Source organism: Penicillium chrysogenum, assembly GCF_028827035.1.
Source record: "Penicillium chrysogenum strain IBT 35668 chromosome Unknown utg000005l_segment0_segment0, whole genome shotgun sequence".
In the NCBI taxonomy this organism is placed as follows: Eukaryota; Fungi; Ascomycota; class Eurotiomycetes; order Eurotiales; family Aspergillaceae; genus Penicillium; species Penicillium chrysogenum.
Genome location: NW_026622753.1, coordinates 3,386,634 through 3,403,411, shown reverse-complemented (window position 1 = coordinate 3,403,411; position 16,778 = coordinate 3,386,634). Strand labels below are relative to the sequence as shown.

General features: G+C 49.6%; 10 protein-coding genes across 10 annotated transcripts; 7 read left to right on the top strand and 3 right to left on the bottom strand.

The window, feature by feature from the left end:
• Nucleotides 1-538: 538 nt before the first annotated feature.
• N7489_009676 (tautomerase family protein) lies at nt 539-961 on the bottom strand (the record flags this gene model as incomplete). The annotated part of the gene is made up of 1 exon (XM_056715426.1): nt 539-961. The coding sequence occupies one exon, from the start codon at nt 959-961 to the stop codon at nt 539-541; it is 423 nt and encodes a 140-aa protein (XP_056563048.1).
• A 695-nt stretch (nt 962-1,656) lies between these two features.
• On the top strand, nt 1,657-2,701 carry N7489_009675 (uncharacterized protein; the record flags this gene model as incomplete). The annotated part of the gene is made up of 2 exons (XM_056715425.1): nt 1,657-2,071; nt 2,130-2,701. The coding sequence occupies 2 exons, from the start codon at nt 1,657-1,659 to the stop codon at nt 2,699-2,701; spliced, it is 987 nt and encodes a 328-aa protein (XP_056563047.1).
• Nucleotides 2,702-3,289: 588 nt separating this feature from the next.
• Nucleotides 3,290-4,060, top strand: yth1 (cleavage polyadenylation factor RNA-binding subunit YTH1; the record flags this gene model as incomplete). Its single annotated transcript, XM_056715424.1, has 1 exon — nt 3,290-4,060. One exon carries the CDS (start codon nt 3,290-3,292, stop codon nt 4,058-4,060), a length of 771 nt encoding a protein of 256 aa, XP_056563046.1.
• A 901-nt stretch (nt 4,061-4,961) lies between these two features.
• pst2 (putative NADH-quinone oxidoreductase Pst2) lies at nt 4,962-5,909 on the top strand (the record flags this gene model as incomplete). Its single annotated transcript, XM_056715423.1, has 5 exons — nt 4,962-4,988; nt 5,044-5,129; nt 5,191-5,587; nt 5,643-5,729; nt 5,757-5,909. 5 exons carry the CDS (start codon nt 4,962-4,964, stop codon nt 5,907-5,909), a joined length of 750 nt encoding a protein of 249 aa, XP_056563045.1.
• Nucleotides 5,910-6,580: 671 nt separating this feature from the next.
• Nucleotides 6,581-8,746, top strand: npl4 (nuclear protein localization protein 4; the record flags this gene model as incomplete). The annotated part of the gene is made up of 4 exons (XM_056715422.1): nt 6,581-6,673; nt 6,749-6,879; nt 6,943-8,401; nt 8,465-8,746. 4 exons carry the CDS (start codon nt 6,581-6,583, stop codon nt 8,744-8,746), a joined length of 1,965 nt encoding a protein of 654 aa, XP_056563044.1.
• A 396-nt stretch (nt 8,747-9,142) lies between these two features.
• Nucleotides 9,143-9,843, top strand: N7489_009671 (uncharacterized protein; the record flags this gene model as incomplete). Its single annotated transcript, XM_056715421.1, has 3 exons — nt 9,143-9,200; nt 9,640-9,689; nt 9,715-9,843. The coding sequence occupies 3 exons, from the start codon at nt 9,143-9,145 to the stop codon at nt 9,841-9,843; spliced, it is 237 nt and encodes a 78-aa protein (XP_056563043.1).
• Nucleotides 9,844-10,109: 266 nt separating this feature from the next.
• N7489_009670 (DUF2417 domain-containing alpha/beta hydrolase) lies at nt 10,110-11,758 on the bottom strand (the record flags this gene model as incomplete). The annotated part of the gene is made up of 2 exons (XM_056715420.1): nt 10,110-11,528; nt 11,600-11,758. 2 exons carry the CDS (start codon nt 11,756-11,758, stop codon nt 10,110-10,112), a joined length of 1,578 nt encoding a protein of 525 aa, XP_056563042.1.
• A 464-nt stretch (nt 11,759-12,222) lies between these two features.
• Nucleotides 12,223-13,869, bottom strand: N7489_009669 (uncharacterized protein; the record flags this gene model as incomplete). The annotated part of the gene is made up of 3 exons (XM_056715419.1): nt 12,223-13,678; nt 13,726-13,767; nt 13,817-13,869. 3 exons carry the CDS (start codon nt 13,867-13,869, stop codon nt 12,223-12,225), a joined length of 1,551 nt encoding a protein of 516 aa, XP_056563041.1.
• A 318-nt stretch (nt 13,870-14,187) lies between these two features.
• N7489_009668 (uncharacterized protein) lies at nt 14,188-14,918 on the top strand (the record flags this gene model as incomplete). Its single annotated transcript, XM_056715418.1, has 2 exons — nt 14,188-14,805; nt 14,853-14,918. 2 exons carry the CDS (start codon nt 14,188-14,190, stop codon nt 14,916-14,918), a joined length of 684 nt encoding a protein of 227 aa, XP_056563040.1.
• A 1,431-nt stretch (nt 14,919-16,349) lies between these two features.
• N7489_009667 (uncharacterized protein) lies at nt 16,350-16,774 on the top strand (the record flags this gene model as incomplete). The annotated part of the gene is made up of 2 exons (XM_056715417.1): nt 16,350-16,476; nt 16,539-16,774. The coding sequence occupies 2 exons, from the start codon at nt 16,350-16,352 to the stop codon at nt 16,772-16,774; spliced, it is 363 nt and encodes a 120-aa protein (XP_056563039.1).
• Nucleotides 16,775-16,778: the final 4 nt, after the last annotated feature.

The following is a 16,778-nucleotide window of genomic DNA, read 5'->3' as shown; positions in this document are numbered from 1 at the left end:
ATACGTCTGAAGCACTTTCTCTAGCGACGTTTAAAAAGTCTAATCGAAAAAGTTTATATAGATCGCTTCATCCTCTAAAAGAAGATAGTCTATATAATCCTCGTTCAATTAAATGCAATGTCTAGACTTTCCCGGTCAAGTAAGAACTCACTTTCGCTAATAACGTTCGGCTAAGGGAAAATACCAAAATACCTAGGTAACGAATCACAACACACTAAGCTACGTACTCGGAAGCCTGATAAACACCACCATCTCAACCCTCCCGAGATTCTTGAGGTCCTTGGCTGCTCAACTATTCCGCCGACAAAAGGAGTGTAATTGTGGACCATATCATGAAGAAGATCGGTGAACATAGGATCTCATCGTGTCTACTATGGTTAGTATCATCGGCCGTGTTGACAAGCAAGACCTACAGCTATCAGAAGTGTCTACAACATACAGTAAGCTTATAGGGATGCCCAAAAACAGGCATAACGTAGTGTATTATCTCGAAGTACGTCCTATTCCGAATACACACCTTGGATATCTTCATGCGACGTTAGAGCTTAACAGCCTTGTTCAGTTCGGCCCATTTCTTCTCTCCTTCAGACTCAGGTTCCGGAGGCACCAGGCCATTCATCTTCCACAAGTCTCTCGATGCTTCCGCGATGAAATACTCCCAATCCATTCCCTTCGGCTCAAATACTGGATTGAGGATTCCGTCGACATCAGCCAGGAATCGCCGTTTGGCTTCGTCGCTCTTAAAGGCACGGGCGACGTGATAAATTGTCACCGCTGCAAAGCTGGCATGAGGCTCGCCCCCAACGAATGCAGTACCGGGAATGTCCTCAGAGAAGTGGACTTGGACGTAGAATGCAGGTAGGCCACGTGAGACGTACAAGCTGGTGATTGACTTGGCGAGTTGTTCTTTTTCGGCAGCCGTAATGGTGTTTGGGCTATGTTTGATGTCCCAGGTAGGCATTGTGAAGGCAGGTTCTTGTGAGAACAATTTGTAAGGAATGATTTCGAAGTGAATAATAGCTAGATATGTTTTAATCTACTTCACATACTGGATTCTGTCCATTCTTATACTGCGCTGAAGATCATAAGGTCCAAGATACCTAGGTACCTACCTAGGTAGACCTTGGAGATTAGCATATCAAAGTGTCTCGTGCGATCGCCCATATACATGAGCACCTTTTCTCGATCTCGCACAGCCTTGAGGCCCACGGGTATCGGGAAGATAGTGTAATAGAAAAACCCGGACTACAATAGCGGGTCCACTTGTGCCACTAAGCTTTTTTGATCATTTCATCAGCCTCGGGCCTTGATTACTATACCGTACAACGCCCCGATCTTCACAGTAGTAAACCTAATGATTACTCGGGTTGTATATTAGATCACTTGGGATAATACTCAGAATATGACGACATCGAGTATGTCGGTGTGTCATGGCGATGAGGCTTCCAAGGTTTCTTTGGAACCGGACGGGGGGTAGAACGTGGGTTCCGAGGCCCATCATTTTGATTACCCTAACCTATTGAGTACCCGTGGACATCCAGGTAAAGATTGGGCAAATTGAGTCAGCTAGTAGATTACAAATTCAAATGACGAATATAAAAGACAGCTGATCGCAGTACAGAATGCTTTCTCCCCATTAACACTCAAGTAACCAACATGTCCAATGAATTGATCTTTATCACCGGAGCCACTGGCTTCATTGGGAGTGCCACTGCAGTGGAAGCTCTCAAGGCCGGATATCGACTGCGAGTTTGTCTTCGAAGGCCATCGGAGCAATTACAAACTCTGCTGTCAGACTATAGTGACAAGGTTGAATTTGTTATCATTCCAGACATCACTGACGAGGCGGCATTCGATGGCAAGTTGAACGGCGTGGACTACGTCCTTCATCTCGCATCCCCTCTTGCCCAAGGGACTGACAAGCAATCATACTTTGCCCCTGCTCGGAAAGGGACCACTGCTATACTGAAAGCAGCAGCGAAGGTCCCGACCGTCAAGAAAGTCGTGGTTACCTCCTCCATTGCTGCTTTGATCCCAATGTCGGGCATTCCTACTGGTGGTGTGGTAAAAGGTAATTTATATCCCGCTTTTTGATTTGCGAGTAAGAATTATATTGACGCATCTCCTAGAGGAAAACGACTGGGACTTTTCGGTTGATGAAAATGGGAATTTCGAGGACCCTCAAAACCCGGCCGCAACACCGATGAAGCTGTATCGGGCCTCCAAGCTTCTCGCAAACAACGCAACATGGAAGTTTAGGGAGACAGCCAAGCCACACTATGCATTAGTGACGCTGCACCCCGGGTTCGTGTACGGGCACAATCTGGTTCAGAGTTCTGCCGACCAAGTCAACGCCGGGTCCAACGGCCTTCTATGGAATATCATCATGAAGGGTGATCCCAGCGGGAATTTGGTAGGAGTGCACATTCAAGATGTGGCCGAAGCGCACATCAAAGCATTGGATCCGAAGATCGTGGATGGCTCGAAATATCTACTGGTTGGGCCGAAGACAACGGGAGCTGAGATTACGCGTATTGTGCACAAACACTATCCAGATTCTGGAGCGTCAATCTCCGAGGATTTCCAGGGTGTCTCGTTCCCCGTTGATACGACTAAGGCGGAGACAGAGCTTGGCATTCAATGGCGCTCATTCGAGGCGATGGTGCGGGATCTGATGGACCAGCAGCTCGGGTTTGTGTAGACAAGTCTGTCAAAGTAGGTGCTTATAGACCGATTAATATAGTGCAATATGTCAGTAGTAACCTCAATATGAAATAAACAGCAATTGGATTGGATGTTGAAGTTTAGTTCTCTGCGGTCCTGGATGTTCTGGTTTCCATATTCCTCGTCTCCCTTTCGGCGTGTGAAACATATATTTTCCTCGAAACGAATAGCATAATGTTTCGAGTATTAATCAGAAACTTGTTTCCGATGTGCTAAGTTGTAAACATTTAACTAGTTAGTAACTTATGATTGTTCATAGTTTGAATTGGATATCAAAATGCAAACCGGCCAAACACTACTTTGCCACCTGATTTCTAAGGCGACAACCGGAGAACAACCTGGACAGCTCCGCAACCTTCAACGACCAAACTTATTCCTCAGATCCCTTTTCTCCAGACCAAATTTGAGCTGAAATACCCCTAGAGTCTACCATTGGATCTCTTTTCAAAACTTGCAATTTCATCCACAAAGAGGTGTGCATACTCAGCCACATACACGCATCTGACTCGGGACGACCACCGATCCTCTCTTTACCCTCAACGCTTCACCTGAGCTTCATCGAGCCATGGCTACCGATACCGACACTGAAAGCGCAGCTGCGCACATCATATCTGCTGAACCGACACGCGATCCCAGCTACAACGAGTTTACTTTCACACCATTTCTGCGCAAGAGCTTCGGCTTCGGACTCGCCAGCGATGTACCTGTCTGCAAAGCTTATAGTGAAGGGCACTGCCCATTAGGACCGGCTTGCCCAGATCGTCATCCCACTCCGTCCCGTGTGACCACCTCGACTACGACAGCATCTGGAATGGCGCCATCTACAACGCATGGATCGCTGGTTTGCAAACATTTCCTCAAGGGATTATGCAAGAAAGGACTGAAATGTGAATACCTCCACGAATATAACCTTCGACGAATGCCGGAATGCCAGTCATTCTCGCGATCCGGATACTGCACCAATGGTGACGATTGCCTTTACCAGCACGTCCGCGAAGAGGCACGCCTGCCGCCTTGCGAGCACTACGACCGTGGATATTGCGAATTGGGACCACTATGTGCAAAGCGACACGTCCGCCGGCGCCTATGTGCCTTCTATCTGGCCGGATTCTGCCCTGATGGAAAAGCGTGTGCCAATGCCCATCCTCGCTGGCCGGAAAACCTACCACGGCCTACAATGCGCACTGAAAAGACGGAGGAAGAACTTGAGCGCGAACGAGTCCTCATCCGCGAAGAACAAGAACGGGAAAAAGAACGGGAACGAGAATGGCGAAACGAACGTGGTCGGGGTGGTGGATTTGGGCGTGGCCGCTTCCGCGGACGTGGAAGGGGTTAGGGGGATTCTTATCGCAGGGGTCTTTTTTATGGCGACATTGCATGGCATGGAGTGAGGTGTGGCTTCGGCAAGGGGTCCACGGGCTTCTCGGTTTCTTTTCATTTATGGTTTTTGCGCTAGTCCCGCGATACCCCATTGACTTTGACGCAAAAAAACATTCACAAGAATTCTTTTCTCCTTTCACTTGGGCTCAATTGCATAGCTCGTGTTACAAGGGCGACATCCCTGTTCCACCCTTGCTGTATCATATCTGCCGTCTGCTACACCGGCTTCACCTGACAATAATTAATAGACCTGCAGTGCCGTGAAACCACATGCTTTTTCGTGTTAATACTCAGCCACCGGAACTAAATGCGCCGATATCAGCTTGTGCCGATCTAACTCCTATGATGGATTGAGCGTTCTGTCGCAAACGTAGTGAAGAAATTAGGTATTATAAGCCAATCCATGACGTCATGATAGGCACTCTCATAGATGGTCTATATCCTCTTAATTCCGTTGTTTACTAAGAGCAGTTCTCTTGCTGTTGAATCTAGACAATTTAACATTTTTACTAATGGTTTGGTAACTCAACTAGGCGCACAGTAGGGTACGCTCACCCTTGGCACGTAAGATTTTCATTTGTCAGTTCTCAGTAAGAATCACTCTATATCCGAGTGGAACCTCTTGGGCCAATCATATTCCATCCTTGCTCTGTCATCGATGACTGATAGCTCTTGCGAAGCTCTGTTGCGCTCGCTAATCATTGAGGTACTTAAAACACATACTAATTAATATGGTGGAGGAGGTACCCAGGACATTCCCCCCGGCGGGGTGGTACCCTTTATAAATAACCCCCCTCCCCGCTCTTTCTCTCTCAACTTTCCCTCTACATCGTTCACTCTATACTCAAATCATCATAATGGCTCCCAAGATTGCAATTGTCTACGTACGTCTTCCAATGGCAACGCATTCCTCTCAGATCTCACTAACTGTCCGATTAGTACTCCATGTACGGCCACATCAAGGCCTTGGCCGAGGCCGAGAAGAAGGGCATTGAGTCCGCTGGTGGTCAAGCCGAGATCTTCCAGTCAGTTATCCCCATTATAGTTGCCCTTCACACGTCACTTTATTAACGTTTGAGTGTCTAGGATCGCCGAGACCCTCAACGAGGAAGTCTTGGGCAAGATGCACGCTCCTGCCAAGGCTAGCTACCCCGTTGTTGAGCCCGCCGACCTCCTCGCCTTCGACGCTGTTCTGTTCGGTATCCCCACCCGTTACGGTAACTTCCCTGCCCAGTGGAAGACCTTCTGGGACAAGACCGGTGGTATTTGGGCCACCGGTGGCTTCTGGGGCAAGTACGCCGGTCTCTTCGTGTCGACCGGTACTCAGGGTGGTGGTCAGGAGTCGACTGCCCTTGCCTCGATGAGCACTCTCGCCCACCACGGCTTCATCTACGTTCCTCTGGGCTACAAGACCGTCTTCGCCCAGCTGAGCAACCTGGACGAGGTTCACGGTGGTAGCGCCTGGGGTGCTGGTACCTTCGCTGTAAGTTAAAACGACACTCCGATACATTTTCCCTTGCTGACCATCCCGTCTACAGGGTGCCGATGGTTCCCGTCAGCCCTCCGCCCTTGAGCTCGAGGTTGCCACCGCTCAGGGCAAGGCCTTCTACGAGACTGTTTCCAAGGTCCAGTGACTGCATGATGGTACCGAGTCGAAGCCGGAGAGCTCGACCCCTGCTACTGGGGCGGCCGCTCGAAAGACCGAGCAGCCTCCCAAGGAGCAGCAGGGTGCTCAGGAGCCAGCCAAGAAGGAAAAGAGCAGTGAGGGGCCATGCGGCTTGCCTAAGAAATGTACCATTCTTTGATTGGGCCCATGTCTCTTCTTGTGTCCTCCAATTTTCGGCTGTTCTCCCGGGGCGTTCTCTTAGGCGTTTCGAATTCTTATGATTTTACAGACATACCATATTCGTTTCTCGATTCCAACTATATCTAGCCTAATGGAAGAAATTTTTGGAAGATGATTGTCAATTGCTTTTTAACTGTAGATGTTCAACTTTCCATTTCCACATATGTTACATGTGCATGGTTTACCTACGTACCTTCCATGATGATTATGTCGTAGTATCCTCCAGCCCACTGAGCATATTTCTGCCTCATTTGCATACATTCTACCACAATTCATTTCCAACACCGGTACTAAACTAGGAACTGCTGGTTGTCACTTCCAGGGTTCCTCTCAGAATTATTTATTCATAAGTGCATGTTGTATACAGGCTCTGGCTCTCCATCTTAAAGCTCTGTATCTGTGGTAACGACTTTACCGACGCTTCGCCCAAAACTCCACCGCCGACCGCGGGGTGTTCCGTCAGGCAGATACCATACCGCCCGCCAGCTGTGACGTGACCAAGGAAGCTTCGAGTCAAGCTCACTTGCATGTGTCTTCTTTGTCTTCTTCTTCCACTAGTTTTCCTCGGAAAGTGAAGCCACTGCCACTTCACCTTTTCTTCAACAGAGCTTTAGCCTTCTCAGGGCTAAGATGGCCTCCATTCTTCTGCGATTCGAGAGTCGAGACGGCCAGTTTCGACTAACGGTCAGCCCGCAGGAACTCTTCCCATCACTTCAGGAAAAGGTATTTGTCGGCCCTTCCTCAGAAGGGAACGATAGCAGTTCGACAGCGAAAATCTAATCCGGTAACCGCCATCAGATTTTAGGACACCTCCCGTCAAATGTCGAACCTTCGTCCATTGCCCTCTCAAATAAACCGATCGGCACAGGTGGTGAGGAGAGACTACTAGAGAGCCTACAAGGAGTTTCCCTTCAGCAGGTTGGCCTCAAGTAAGTGCCAAGTACCATATTAACCTTTACAGAATGAATTACTCACGCGCCGCTGATTTGAAGGCATGGCGATAAGCTCTTTATTGGGTACCAGGAGCAGACACAACAGAATGGACCCTCGAACGGCGACACATCTACCACTACAGAACACCGACTTAATGGAGCACCGATCCCCAAGGAGCAGACAGTTCCGATCCGTCCACAACCAAGTTCCTCCACTCCAATCAAGAACCCGTGGGAGCTGGTGCAGCAGTCACCGCTAGACAATCTACTAGACAAGAAAGATGGAAAGATCAAGCGCGGCATGGACCAGAAGATGTGCAGGCATGGTCCGCGAGGGATGTGTGATTACTGCATGCCGCTCGAGCCTTACGATGCGAACAACATGGCAGAGAAGAAAATCAAGCACCTTTCTTTCCACTCATACCTGCGGAAAATCAATGCCGCAACCAACAAGCCTGAAATGGGAACCTCGTTTATGCCTCCTCTCAACGAACCATATTACCGAGTGCGAACCGACTGCCCATCGGGACATTCGCCTTGGCCGGAGGGCATTTGCACCAAATGTCAACCAAGTGCAATCAGTCTGCAACCCCAGGAATTCCGCATGGTAGACCATGTGGAGTTCTCATCTCCTGATTTAATCAATTCCCTCCTTAATTTCTGGCGAAAGTCTGGTGCTCAACGGCTGGGTTTTTTGTATGGGACGTATGAGGAGTACGCGGAAGTACCACTGGGTGTGAAGGCTGTCGTGGAAGCAATCTACGAGCCCCCGCAAACGGGCGAAATCGATGGCGTAACACTCCATGACTGGCATAACGAAAAGGAAGTGGACGAGGTAGCCCGTCTGTGCGGATTGCAGAAGGTTGGTGTCATATTTACTGACTTGATTGATGCCGGCCGTGGGGATGGTTCAGTTGTTTGCAAGCGACACATCGACTCATACTACTTGTCTTCACTCGAAATCGCCTTCGCTGCACGACTCCAGGCACAAAATCCCAAGTCAACGAAATGGAGCCGGACAGGACAGTTCGGCTCGGATTTCGTAACATGTGTGCTCAGCGGAGACGAGGCAGGTGCGATTTCTGTCAGCTCGTACCAAGCATCCGTGTCTGCAGTTGAGATGGTTCGGGGAGATATCGTCGAGCCCTCGGCTGACCCGACCGTGATGTTGGTGCAATCAGAGCATGACGAAGATCTCGGAAGCAGGACACGATACATCCCCGAAGTCTTCTACCGGCGGATTAATGAGTACGGTGCGAGCGTTCAGGAAAGCGCGGAGCCGAGTTTCCCGGTCGATTTCCTACTAGTCACCCTCACCCACGGATTCCCAACAAAGTCATTCCCGTTATTCACCGACAGTCGCTTCCCTATCGAGAACCGCGAAGTCATCGGCGAGAGCCAAGAGCTTCGACACGTTGCCCAAAAACTCATGTCCCACGGTGATCCCGATAAAGCTATCCAAGGCGTTTCCGACTTCCACATCCTATGCTTCTTGCATGGAGTCGGTACATTCAGCAAGGTCAGTGTTTTGTGTGCATCTTTTAATCTAAGCGTACGTGACACTAACTGTCTTCTTCAACAGGATGAGGAGTCACTCCTCTGCCGCGTCGCCAGAACGAAATCCGCCGTCGAGGGCATGCAGCTTGTGAATACCCCTGGATGGGCCACGTTGATGACAATCCTTCAAGAGAGTGGTGAGCGCCCCCCTAAGCGCCCCTGGCCCACACCGGCCGAGTCTTCTCGCTCGGATTCCCAAACCCGGAAACGCCGCAACCCCCCATCCTCCATCTTACCCCGGTCCATATCTCCCAGTTCCGAGAGTGACCAGCTTGCTAAGAGGTTTAAGGGAGCTAGTTTAGAGTAACGGGTTTCGCCTTTTCGCCGTTCGGTTTTCATCGCACTCCCCCTACACCCTTCGGTTCAGCTTTCCCCACCCGTGTTGCCCCAAAAAGTTACAGGGAAGCACTAGTGACTGTTCATTGCCTTCTTTCCAAGTTATGGATGATTCCCGGACCCGAGACGGAGATTCGTTGCTGAGAATGGAAGTCAGAAAGTCCTTGGGTTCGTCGGCTGGTTATAGCAGGTTAAAGCTCTGCACGATATCACTGCATTTCCGACGATACAGTCGAAATTTGGTTTGCGTCTTACGCGTCTCACGGCCCTTGACTGTGCTGTAATTAGATAATTCACTGGTGCTCTTGTCTCAGGGCTTGTCTAATCTGATCTGCGTAACATAAATATTAAGTAGAAGTCTTTCGATATGAATGCGTCCAGATCGACGCTACAGGTGGATGCCACGATGGGCTATGGAAATGCACGTAGGTATGGGATGGAATGTTTTGGAATTCATGTCTCGGGGCCAAAGCAGTTGAGGGATACATGTATTCAAATGTTCTCGAGCAGAGTAAGCCCATATCTTACTCCGTCCAACAGACAGGGACTACGCATTAGTCTTACCCCCTCTCGAGACACGTCACCCGGCACATCTAATTTAAGACGAACATGCGTTGTAATTCGCTTCGGCTGGAAATCCGTAATACCTGAACACTTCACGAGAACCTCCCTTCCAGTCTTTCCAGAGCTCACTTACTGGCTTGTGGTTCCAGCAATGATATAGTACGGAAGCCCCTGCTCGACTGCTCAGAAGGGTCAATACTTAATTTCACACACCCTACAGAAGAACGCAGCTATGAAGCAAGACAACGCTCCAGAAGCAGACCATACTATGGCTGAAGATAATACTCAGCCAAGCAACAGTGGCTATCTCTCCTAACTACGGAACCTCAAAAGGCAATTATATCGGTGCCGTTAGTCGCGGTACCGTCGCAATAGGCAATTGGGGGCCTATCTATAGAGGACCAACGAGGCAAGGATTGGGGTGATTACCTATGCTATATTCTCCCCCTCGGTATGAGCAAGAGTTCCTTACTGTCTTATGTATCTGGATACTGCAGTAGCTAGTTAATTTCTTCTGACGCACTGAGATTTGCCTATATTTGTTGCAATTTGTGTCTTACAGAATCCAATCCCGCTACTCCCTACACTTTCTATGGACAAGGCTATATTCCATGGGGTGAAAATGCGCGTGGGTAAATACTTAGTCGCATGGTCTGTAGTACACAATCATGACAAATTTCCTGACTCCTACAGTATTGCACTGCCCATAAATGCCCGAATAGAGATGTCAACTCCCCAAGGAGCCACTGGTGATGACCCCCTTTTGACTCTTATGCCTGACTTTTTGAAACAAGCTCCTTCAAACGTCTCTCCAATATCTCTCGTCCCTGTCCGGTATTCCATACTTCATGGGGTGCATCGTCAGCAATATCCCAAGATAAAAGGTTATCTGTAATATGAGACAGATTCTCCTGCCGCTCTTCCCACTGAGAATTCTTGCGGACTTCTTGCCCAGAGCTCACAACCACTACAGGAGCATGACCCATCTCGATATGGCGAGAAGACTGCATCTCAGCAGCAGTCATGGTGACAGCCACGAGGCTTTCCTGTAGCTTTGCTTTGATGTATTTCCCAGACTGGTAAGCCGCACGTCCCATAACGCGGTCCTGGCGAGAACGGCCGCGCAAAAGGGCACCCGCAAGCCGATCTAATCCCAACGGAGAAACGATACCACGAAGCCAGAGCAAAAATCCACGACCAGGTCGCCCAATGTCCCCCAGGTATGCCTCATGGAGGGGATCAATCATGAAGATGCCGCGAACTTCGAGAAGATTGCGACTGGCAAACAGCCTCGAATGAAGACTGCCGACTCCAGCGGAAACAACTATCCACGGACCGGTCTCGCCGGCAAGAGCTAGGGCCTCTGCCAGCACGTCTGCTGACATGCCGGCGGAATGCGGCGAGGGGGCGTTGTCGGACCACCCGAAGCCCGGTCGGTCCCAGTAACAGTATCTGTCGATACCGCCACGGCTGTATACATCGTCGATGAAGGGTTGGAGTGTATGTTCGACGGGCCCATCGCCACCCTCCAGAAGAATCGTCGGTGCATTGTCGTCTGCAGTTTTGTTCCCGACACAAGCAAGATGAACTTGATAGGTATTGCCGTGCACCGAGTATCGCTCGCCCGGAGGCTTGAGCCCGGCGTCGAAAGCACGCAAGATAAGAGTCGCTGTGAACATGACAGCCGCGATCGCCATGGCAGCCAGTAAAATCGTTTCAGCGAGAACAGCACTCCACTCCAGCAGAGAGCGTCGAGTCTCTTCTCGGCCGGTAAGACGCTCTTCCTCTTCCCGCTTACCCCAAGCAACAGCTCTGTTCTGGACGGCCTGGTAGATGGAGATCAGAGCTACCCAGACGACGGAAGCAATCCCCACCCAACCCTCTTCGAGACGGATCCGCGGTACAGCGAGGATAATAAACATATCGACCAAAAGCAGAGCGGCAAGTGTAATGGCCCATATTGTCATGGACTTGGATGGCACGGCGAAGAACAAGAGTCCAAAGATGAGGTATCCTGTCGCCAAGGTGGTATATGCGAAGGCAAAAAAGCCCGATCCCCGCGGGTGGATCATCGGTGGACTAACGAATATGGAGACCAGCAGGAATGTCCACCATATGAAGCTCAGTGCCAATGCGACGAGTGACACGCCGCGCACCGCGCGCACACTCCATAGATTGTAGGGGGACACCTGGTTCTCGTGTTAGCTATAACTTGTCTTTAGGGTGTGATTTGTGGAGTGTTTCTATTTATTGGACTCACTGCAGGATCATCTGGGCTTAGGAATCCTTCGTTCCTATCTGCAGGAAGCAGTCTTGAGCGCTCAGTAGGTTCTTCGGATCTTTGCTCTGGGACGTGTCGATCTTCTTCCCCATTTTGAGGGTCGGGTGGCCCCGTGGACTTGCGACCCCAGAGTGGCATGGTGAAGATTGTATCGAACTTTGATTTGGCAGATTTCACATAAGTTAATTAATTCGCGAGTGATGTATGTTTGAAGAACTAAACCAACGCCACGCTTGGTAGTATCCGAGCTGTTGGGTATGACATCATGCATTTCTTACGGGCAGTTCCCGGTTAACGCAGATATAGATCTTGGATATTTAAGTAGCACAGTCATTTGCTACTTTCTTAGCTTTTTGTCTATTTATTTACAAGAAGACACGAATGACATCAGGGGATTACCTCCAAAGACAGACTAAAAAAGAGACCATGGTGAAATGCCGCTTTGGAGGTGGCTAGAGGTGGACATAATATCTTCTATCTAATACTTTTCTGTCTTTGAAGGTTCCGCTAATCACATATATTGGGAATTCTCTTATGCCGATGCTAATTCCTTCAAAGACTTGAGTAAGGCAGCCCGGAGAAACTAGCAATAATCACCCCGTTCAACCATATCTTACACTGCCGGAGCCATCTCCAAACCAGTCCTCCGCAGCCAAGGACTCATCAGGAGAAGCATAGTTTATGATTGTGCTTTTCGATGTCGTGTATGCATTGTAAGCCTCGATCCCGTTCTCGCTTCCAACTCCACTCGCAGACTTTGCACCTCCCCATGGACTGCTAGGGTCATTTCTATGATGGGTATTCACCCAAGTAATTCCTGCATCAATCTGCTCAGAGACTCGGAAAGCCTGGGAAAGATCGAGTGTCCATACACCGGCTCCTAATCCAAACTCGGTATCATTCGCCAACGTAATTGCTTCTTCCTCCGTATCGAAACCAGCAACGACAATAACAGGACCGAAGGCCTCTTCGCGCCAGATGGATGTCTTCACAATACTGTTTCTTTCTTTGCTGGATGTAAGCAGCGTCGGTTCGTAGAAGTATCCTTTCTCGAAGTTAAATCCGTCAAGCGGGCTCTGAGAAACCATCCGCTTTGCACCGATGACAGAGACCGCATTTCCTCCATCTAGAGCGCCGTTGACGAGACGTTCCACATTTAGCAGCTGCTTCTCGGAGATAAGTGGTCCCATGGTTGATTCAGGGTTGCTCGGGGCCCCGATTCGGCGTGTAATGTTCTCGATCTTAGCCTTGAGCTTGTGCAGTAGCTCGTCCATAATCGAGTTTTGCACTATAATCCGGGTGCTGGCCACACACGTCTGTCCACTTGCGATGAAGCTTCCAAAGACGATTCCGTTGATCGCCGTATCGATGTTGGCCTTCTCAAATACGATCAAAGGCGCCTTTCCGCCTAACTCGGCTGTGTATTTCGCCAGATTGCCACCAACAATCCTCCCAATTGCCCTCCCGGCCTCGGTGCCACCGGTCACATCCACCTTTCTCACCAAGGGATGCTCAACCAGTGCTTTGCCGGTGGTAGCTCCATAGCCAGGTAAGACGCTCAACACGCCATCCGGAATCCCCGCCTCGCGGAGGATCTTGCCCAACAAAAGAGTCGTCAATGGAGTCAGCTCGCTAGGCTTAATTATGACACTGTTTCCAGCGGCAAGCGCTGGAGCAAGCTTTTTCACTGCGATCAGCAACGGGTGGTTAAACGGGGTGATTTGAACGACCACTCCGAGAGGCACTCGGTCGACAAAGTTATGCAGTTTACCCATCGTCGGGAGAACAGACCGTTCCTCGACTCGTAACAGGGAGGCATAGTATTTGAACCATCTTGTCAAAGATGGGACCTGGGCATTCATTTCCCGAATCACACGACCCGTCTGCTTCGACTCTGTTGAGATGAGCTGCGGAAGGGCATCGGAGAGAAGCACTGCGCATTTGTCTAGCACATCGGCGCGATGGTGACGACTCGCGCGCGACCATACGCCGGACCTGTATGCTGCGTGGGCGGCAGAGATGGCGGCCTCGACGTCTTCTGGCGAGGCTGCGTGACATCTGTCAATGGTTAGGCTGGGGTCAAAAGCTTTTGCGACTTAGCTTACTGGGCAAAGATCTCCCCGGTTGCCGGATCTTCGATGGGAATGCTGGAGACTTGTCAGTGCTAGTTCGTATTTCAGGATAGCCGTTACCCACGGGTCTGCATTCCCATCTTGCTCTTTACCGGCCAACCATAAGCGATATTCCATAATAGAAAATATTCAGGGAGGTAAAGACGTCAGAAGCCCCTCGAAATCAAGCGCAGTGACCCCCAGGTGCTTTATAAATTGCGCTTATCTGGCTTATCTCCCTGAAGAGGGGGAAATGCCCAGGTGAGGGGTCAAGCTTGGAGTAACATTCGATCTTCCGACACTCCCTTTCTGGACGCCTCCTGTCCTGTCAAGGAAATAGATTGAATCGATCACGCTCGAAAGACTGATGTACTGGAGAGTGGGCCATGTCGATCCCTTCTTAATCAAATTGGAATGTCGTGACCTGCACTATTTTCATCTTCAAAAACCCCCACCATGTATACTGAGGATAATACATCGGTAAACAAAGCTGTTAAGGCACTCTCCCAGCCTGTCGGGATCAGACCAGAACATATCGCCGAGGAAGAAACTCTCCTCTACCTAAAACCTAAATACGACCACCGTTCGCCCAATGAATATACGATCAAGAGGTATTGGGACGACTCAACAGTGTTCACAGTCACTGGCCACAAATATGGTGACACTCCGGCTCGTGAATTTCGCGATTCATCAGGGCTCCCAATGTTCCAGTCTCGCGAGGCAGTCTTAGCATGGAAAAGACCCCTGCGGGTACGACTACCCGGCAAGGAAGACGAGGAACTTGTGGATTTCAGGGTCGACATGAAAAAGGTTTACCGACTCACATTTCGCAACTCAATGGAGCCGGACTCGAAAAGTGAGAGCGAAAGAATGGCGACGGTCGAAGTCCGAGAGTCGGGCACTTACGCGTGGCAAGGATTCTCAGCCAGTGTTGGCGGCCAGAAAGTGGTTGATGTTCGTGAGAGCATGACGATGAATAAGACGCTACCCAAATGTACCTCTCAAGGAGATGTGTCCCTAATGCCACGACAAGTGCTTGAAATTCTTGTTGCTGAAGGGTTTGACTTGTCGCTAGTGGGTGTATCTCATTCTGGTTGGAGACAAACACTAACTGTCTTTAGGCTGCACTTATTGCCGTTTACATGGCAGATACGAGGTTCAGTACTGCACCTCCTCCTCGATGTTGAGCGAATACAGAGAGATGTAGATACTACAGTTGAACTGTCTCAAACTGTTCTTTTATGCAATGAAAGGTACATATACAATGTTGTGAAAGGCGTCTTGTCATAGTATACTAATTACCGTATCTCGCTGCCTACATACGTACATGTACAACTGACTCTTAGATATTGCACATGTGTTCCGGTGCTTATACTCGCCGTAGAGTCCCTTTTATGTATAGATTGGCCAATCATTTCTCCAGATTCACTCCTCCTGGATACTCAAATACGTAATGATTAGGGATTATTGTTAAATGTTGACTGGGATATGGCCCCTATTAGGCCATATACATTAACCTTGATTTTTGTGTTAGTTCGGAAACTGAAGAACGTCTCCTTTCTGCGGAGCGTCTCAATTTCGAAATCCGCTACTGCCATGAATTCTCTGGCAAAAGGATGCTTTTCAAATTCATACCGCTCTGCGGCTCGGGGGAAGCTGTTGGCATACATGCATACATGCGATGTGTGCAGGGTATGCGTTTGTCTCTGTGCAAACTGAGCATTTGCCTAGTTTGTCTCGTTTGTCATTCCCGGAGGCTTCATATACAGCCTTCTTTCCTTAGATTCACATCACATTTTTTCCCTCCTTCATCCCCCTGCTAGCATGTAGCCTCAAGGGAAGCTGATCTATGTGCCGCTTCCTCGGTTTCTGCTTAGTGCCGAATCTCTCATTGATGCATGCTCCGAATGCATGTACAACAGCTGGTGGATATTCCTCTTCCAGTGTGAGGTGAGCTGCATAGTCTAGATCTAGCCTTGGTCTCCGAGATCTGGATCCTGAATTGATATTTGCAGTGTCACTCTCCCCCCAACAAGTCTCGGCAGACGGCATGGTGGATGACGGGACTGGCAATGAGCTATCTCTTATCTCACTTTGCTCTCACTCTCACTTTGCTCTCACTCTCACTTTGCTCTCACTTCCTCTCTCACTGGCTGTCTCCCGCGCGGTGTCACCTGCATGCTCAGATCTCGGGGTATGTGATGCTACAGATGATGAAAACCGGGCTCATAAAAACTGTTGGAATAAAATACGGCATTATTCCACTAGACCAACCCCAAACCCAAGGTTAATGTATACGGCCTAATGGGGGCCATATCCAGTCTGACATTATATGGCGTTGTCTGAAAAGACTGGTTAAATGAGAACGTTGGCAACTTTGGAACTATATAGGACGCCGAGCCTTTTCTATAGCTGTGATGGGTGCTTTTGCGCACTGCGATCCCTGATTCCCTTTATTTACATTATTCTCTCGAAAACACTCCCTCGAAGACAGACCCTCGAAGACGGACCCTCGAAGACTTCTTAGTTTTTCTGCGCCCATCTACCTTGTTGGGACTAAGTATCAACATCAATTCCAACCCACACAATCAATCCTGACCCTTGCAACCAAACGCAACATGACGTCCAACGATCCCAAGCTCCCCCAAACCGAGGATGAGCAACTTTTCAACCAGCTCTTGACCAAGCTACACACTGAAGAAGAATTAAAGAAGCATCACTTCACTATGATTTCAACCTGCATTCGTGATCGCGGGGTCGCCCCGCGGTCGGAGTGACCAGATGTAACAAGTTCACCCCAACCCCAGAGCACAAGGAAGACGCACCAAAGCGACAGGCCATCGTCCTCGATTGTGAAATGGTCACCGTTGAAGGTAACCGGAAAGAGCTGGCATTTCCAGTGGTTGCGGACATGTTCACTGGAGACATCCTTATCAACCACTTCGTCAATCCCACCAGCATCGTTCGAAACTGGCAAACCAAGTACAGCGGCATAACCTATGCCGCCATGAAGGCTGCCGTGAAGGGGAACATCGCCATTTGAGGGT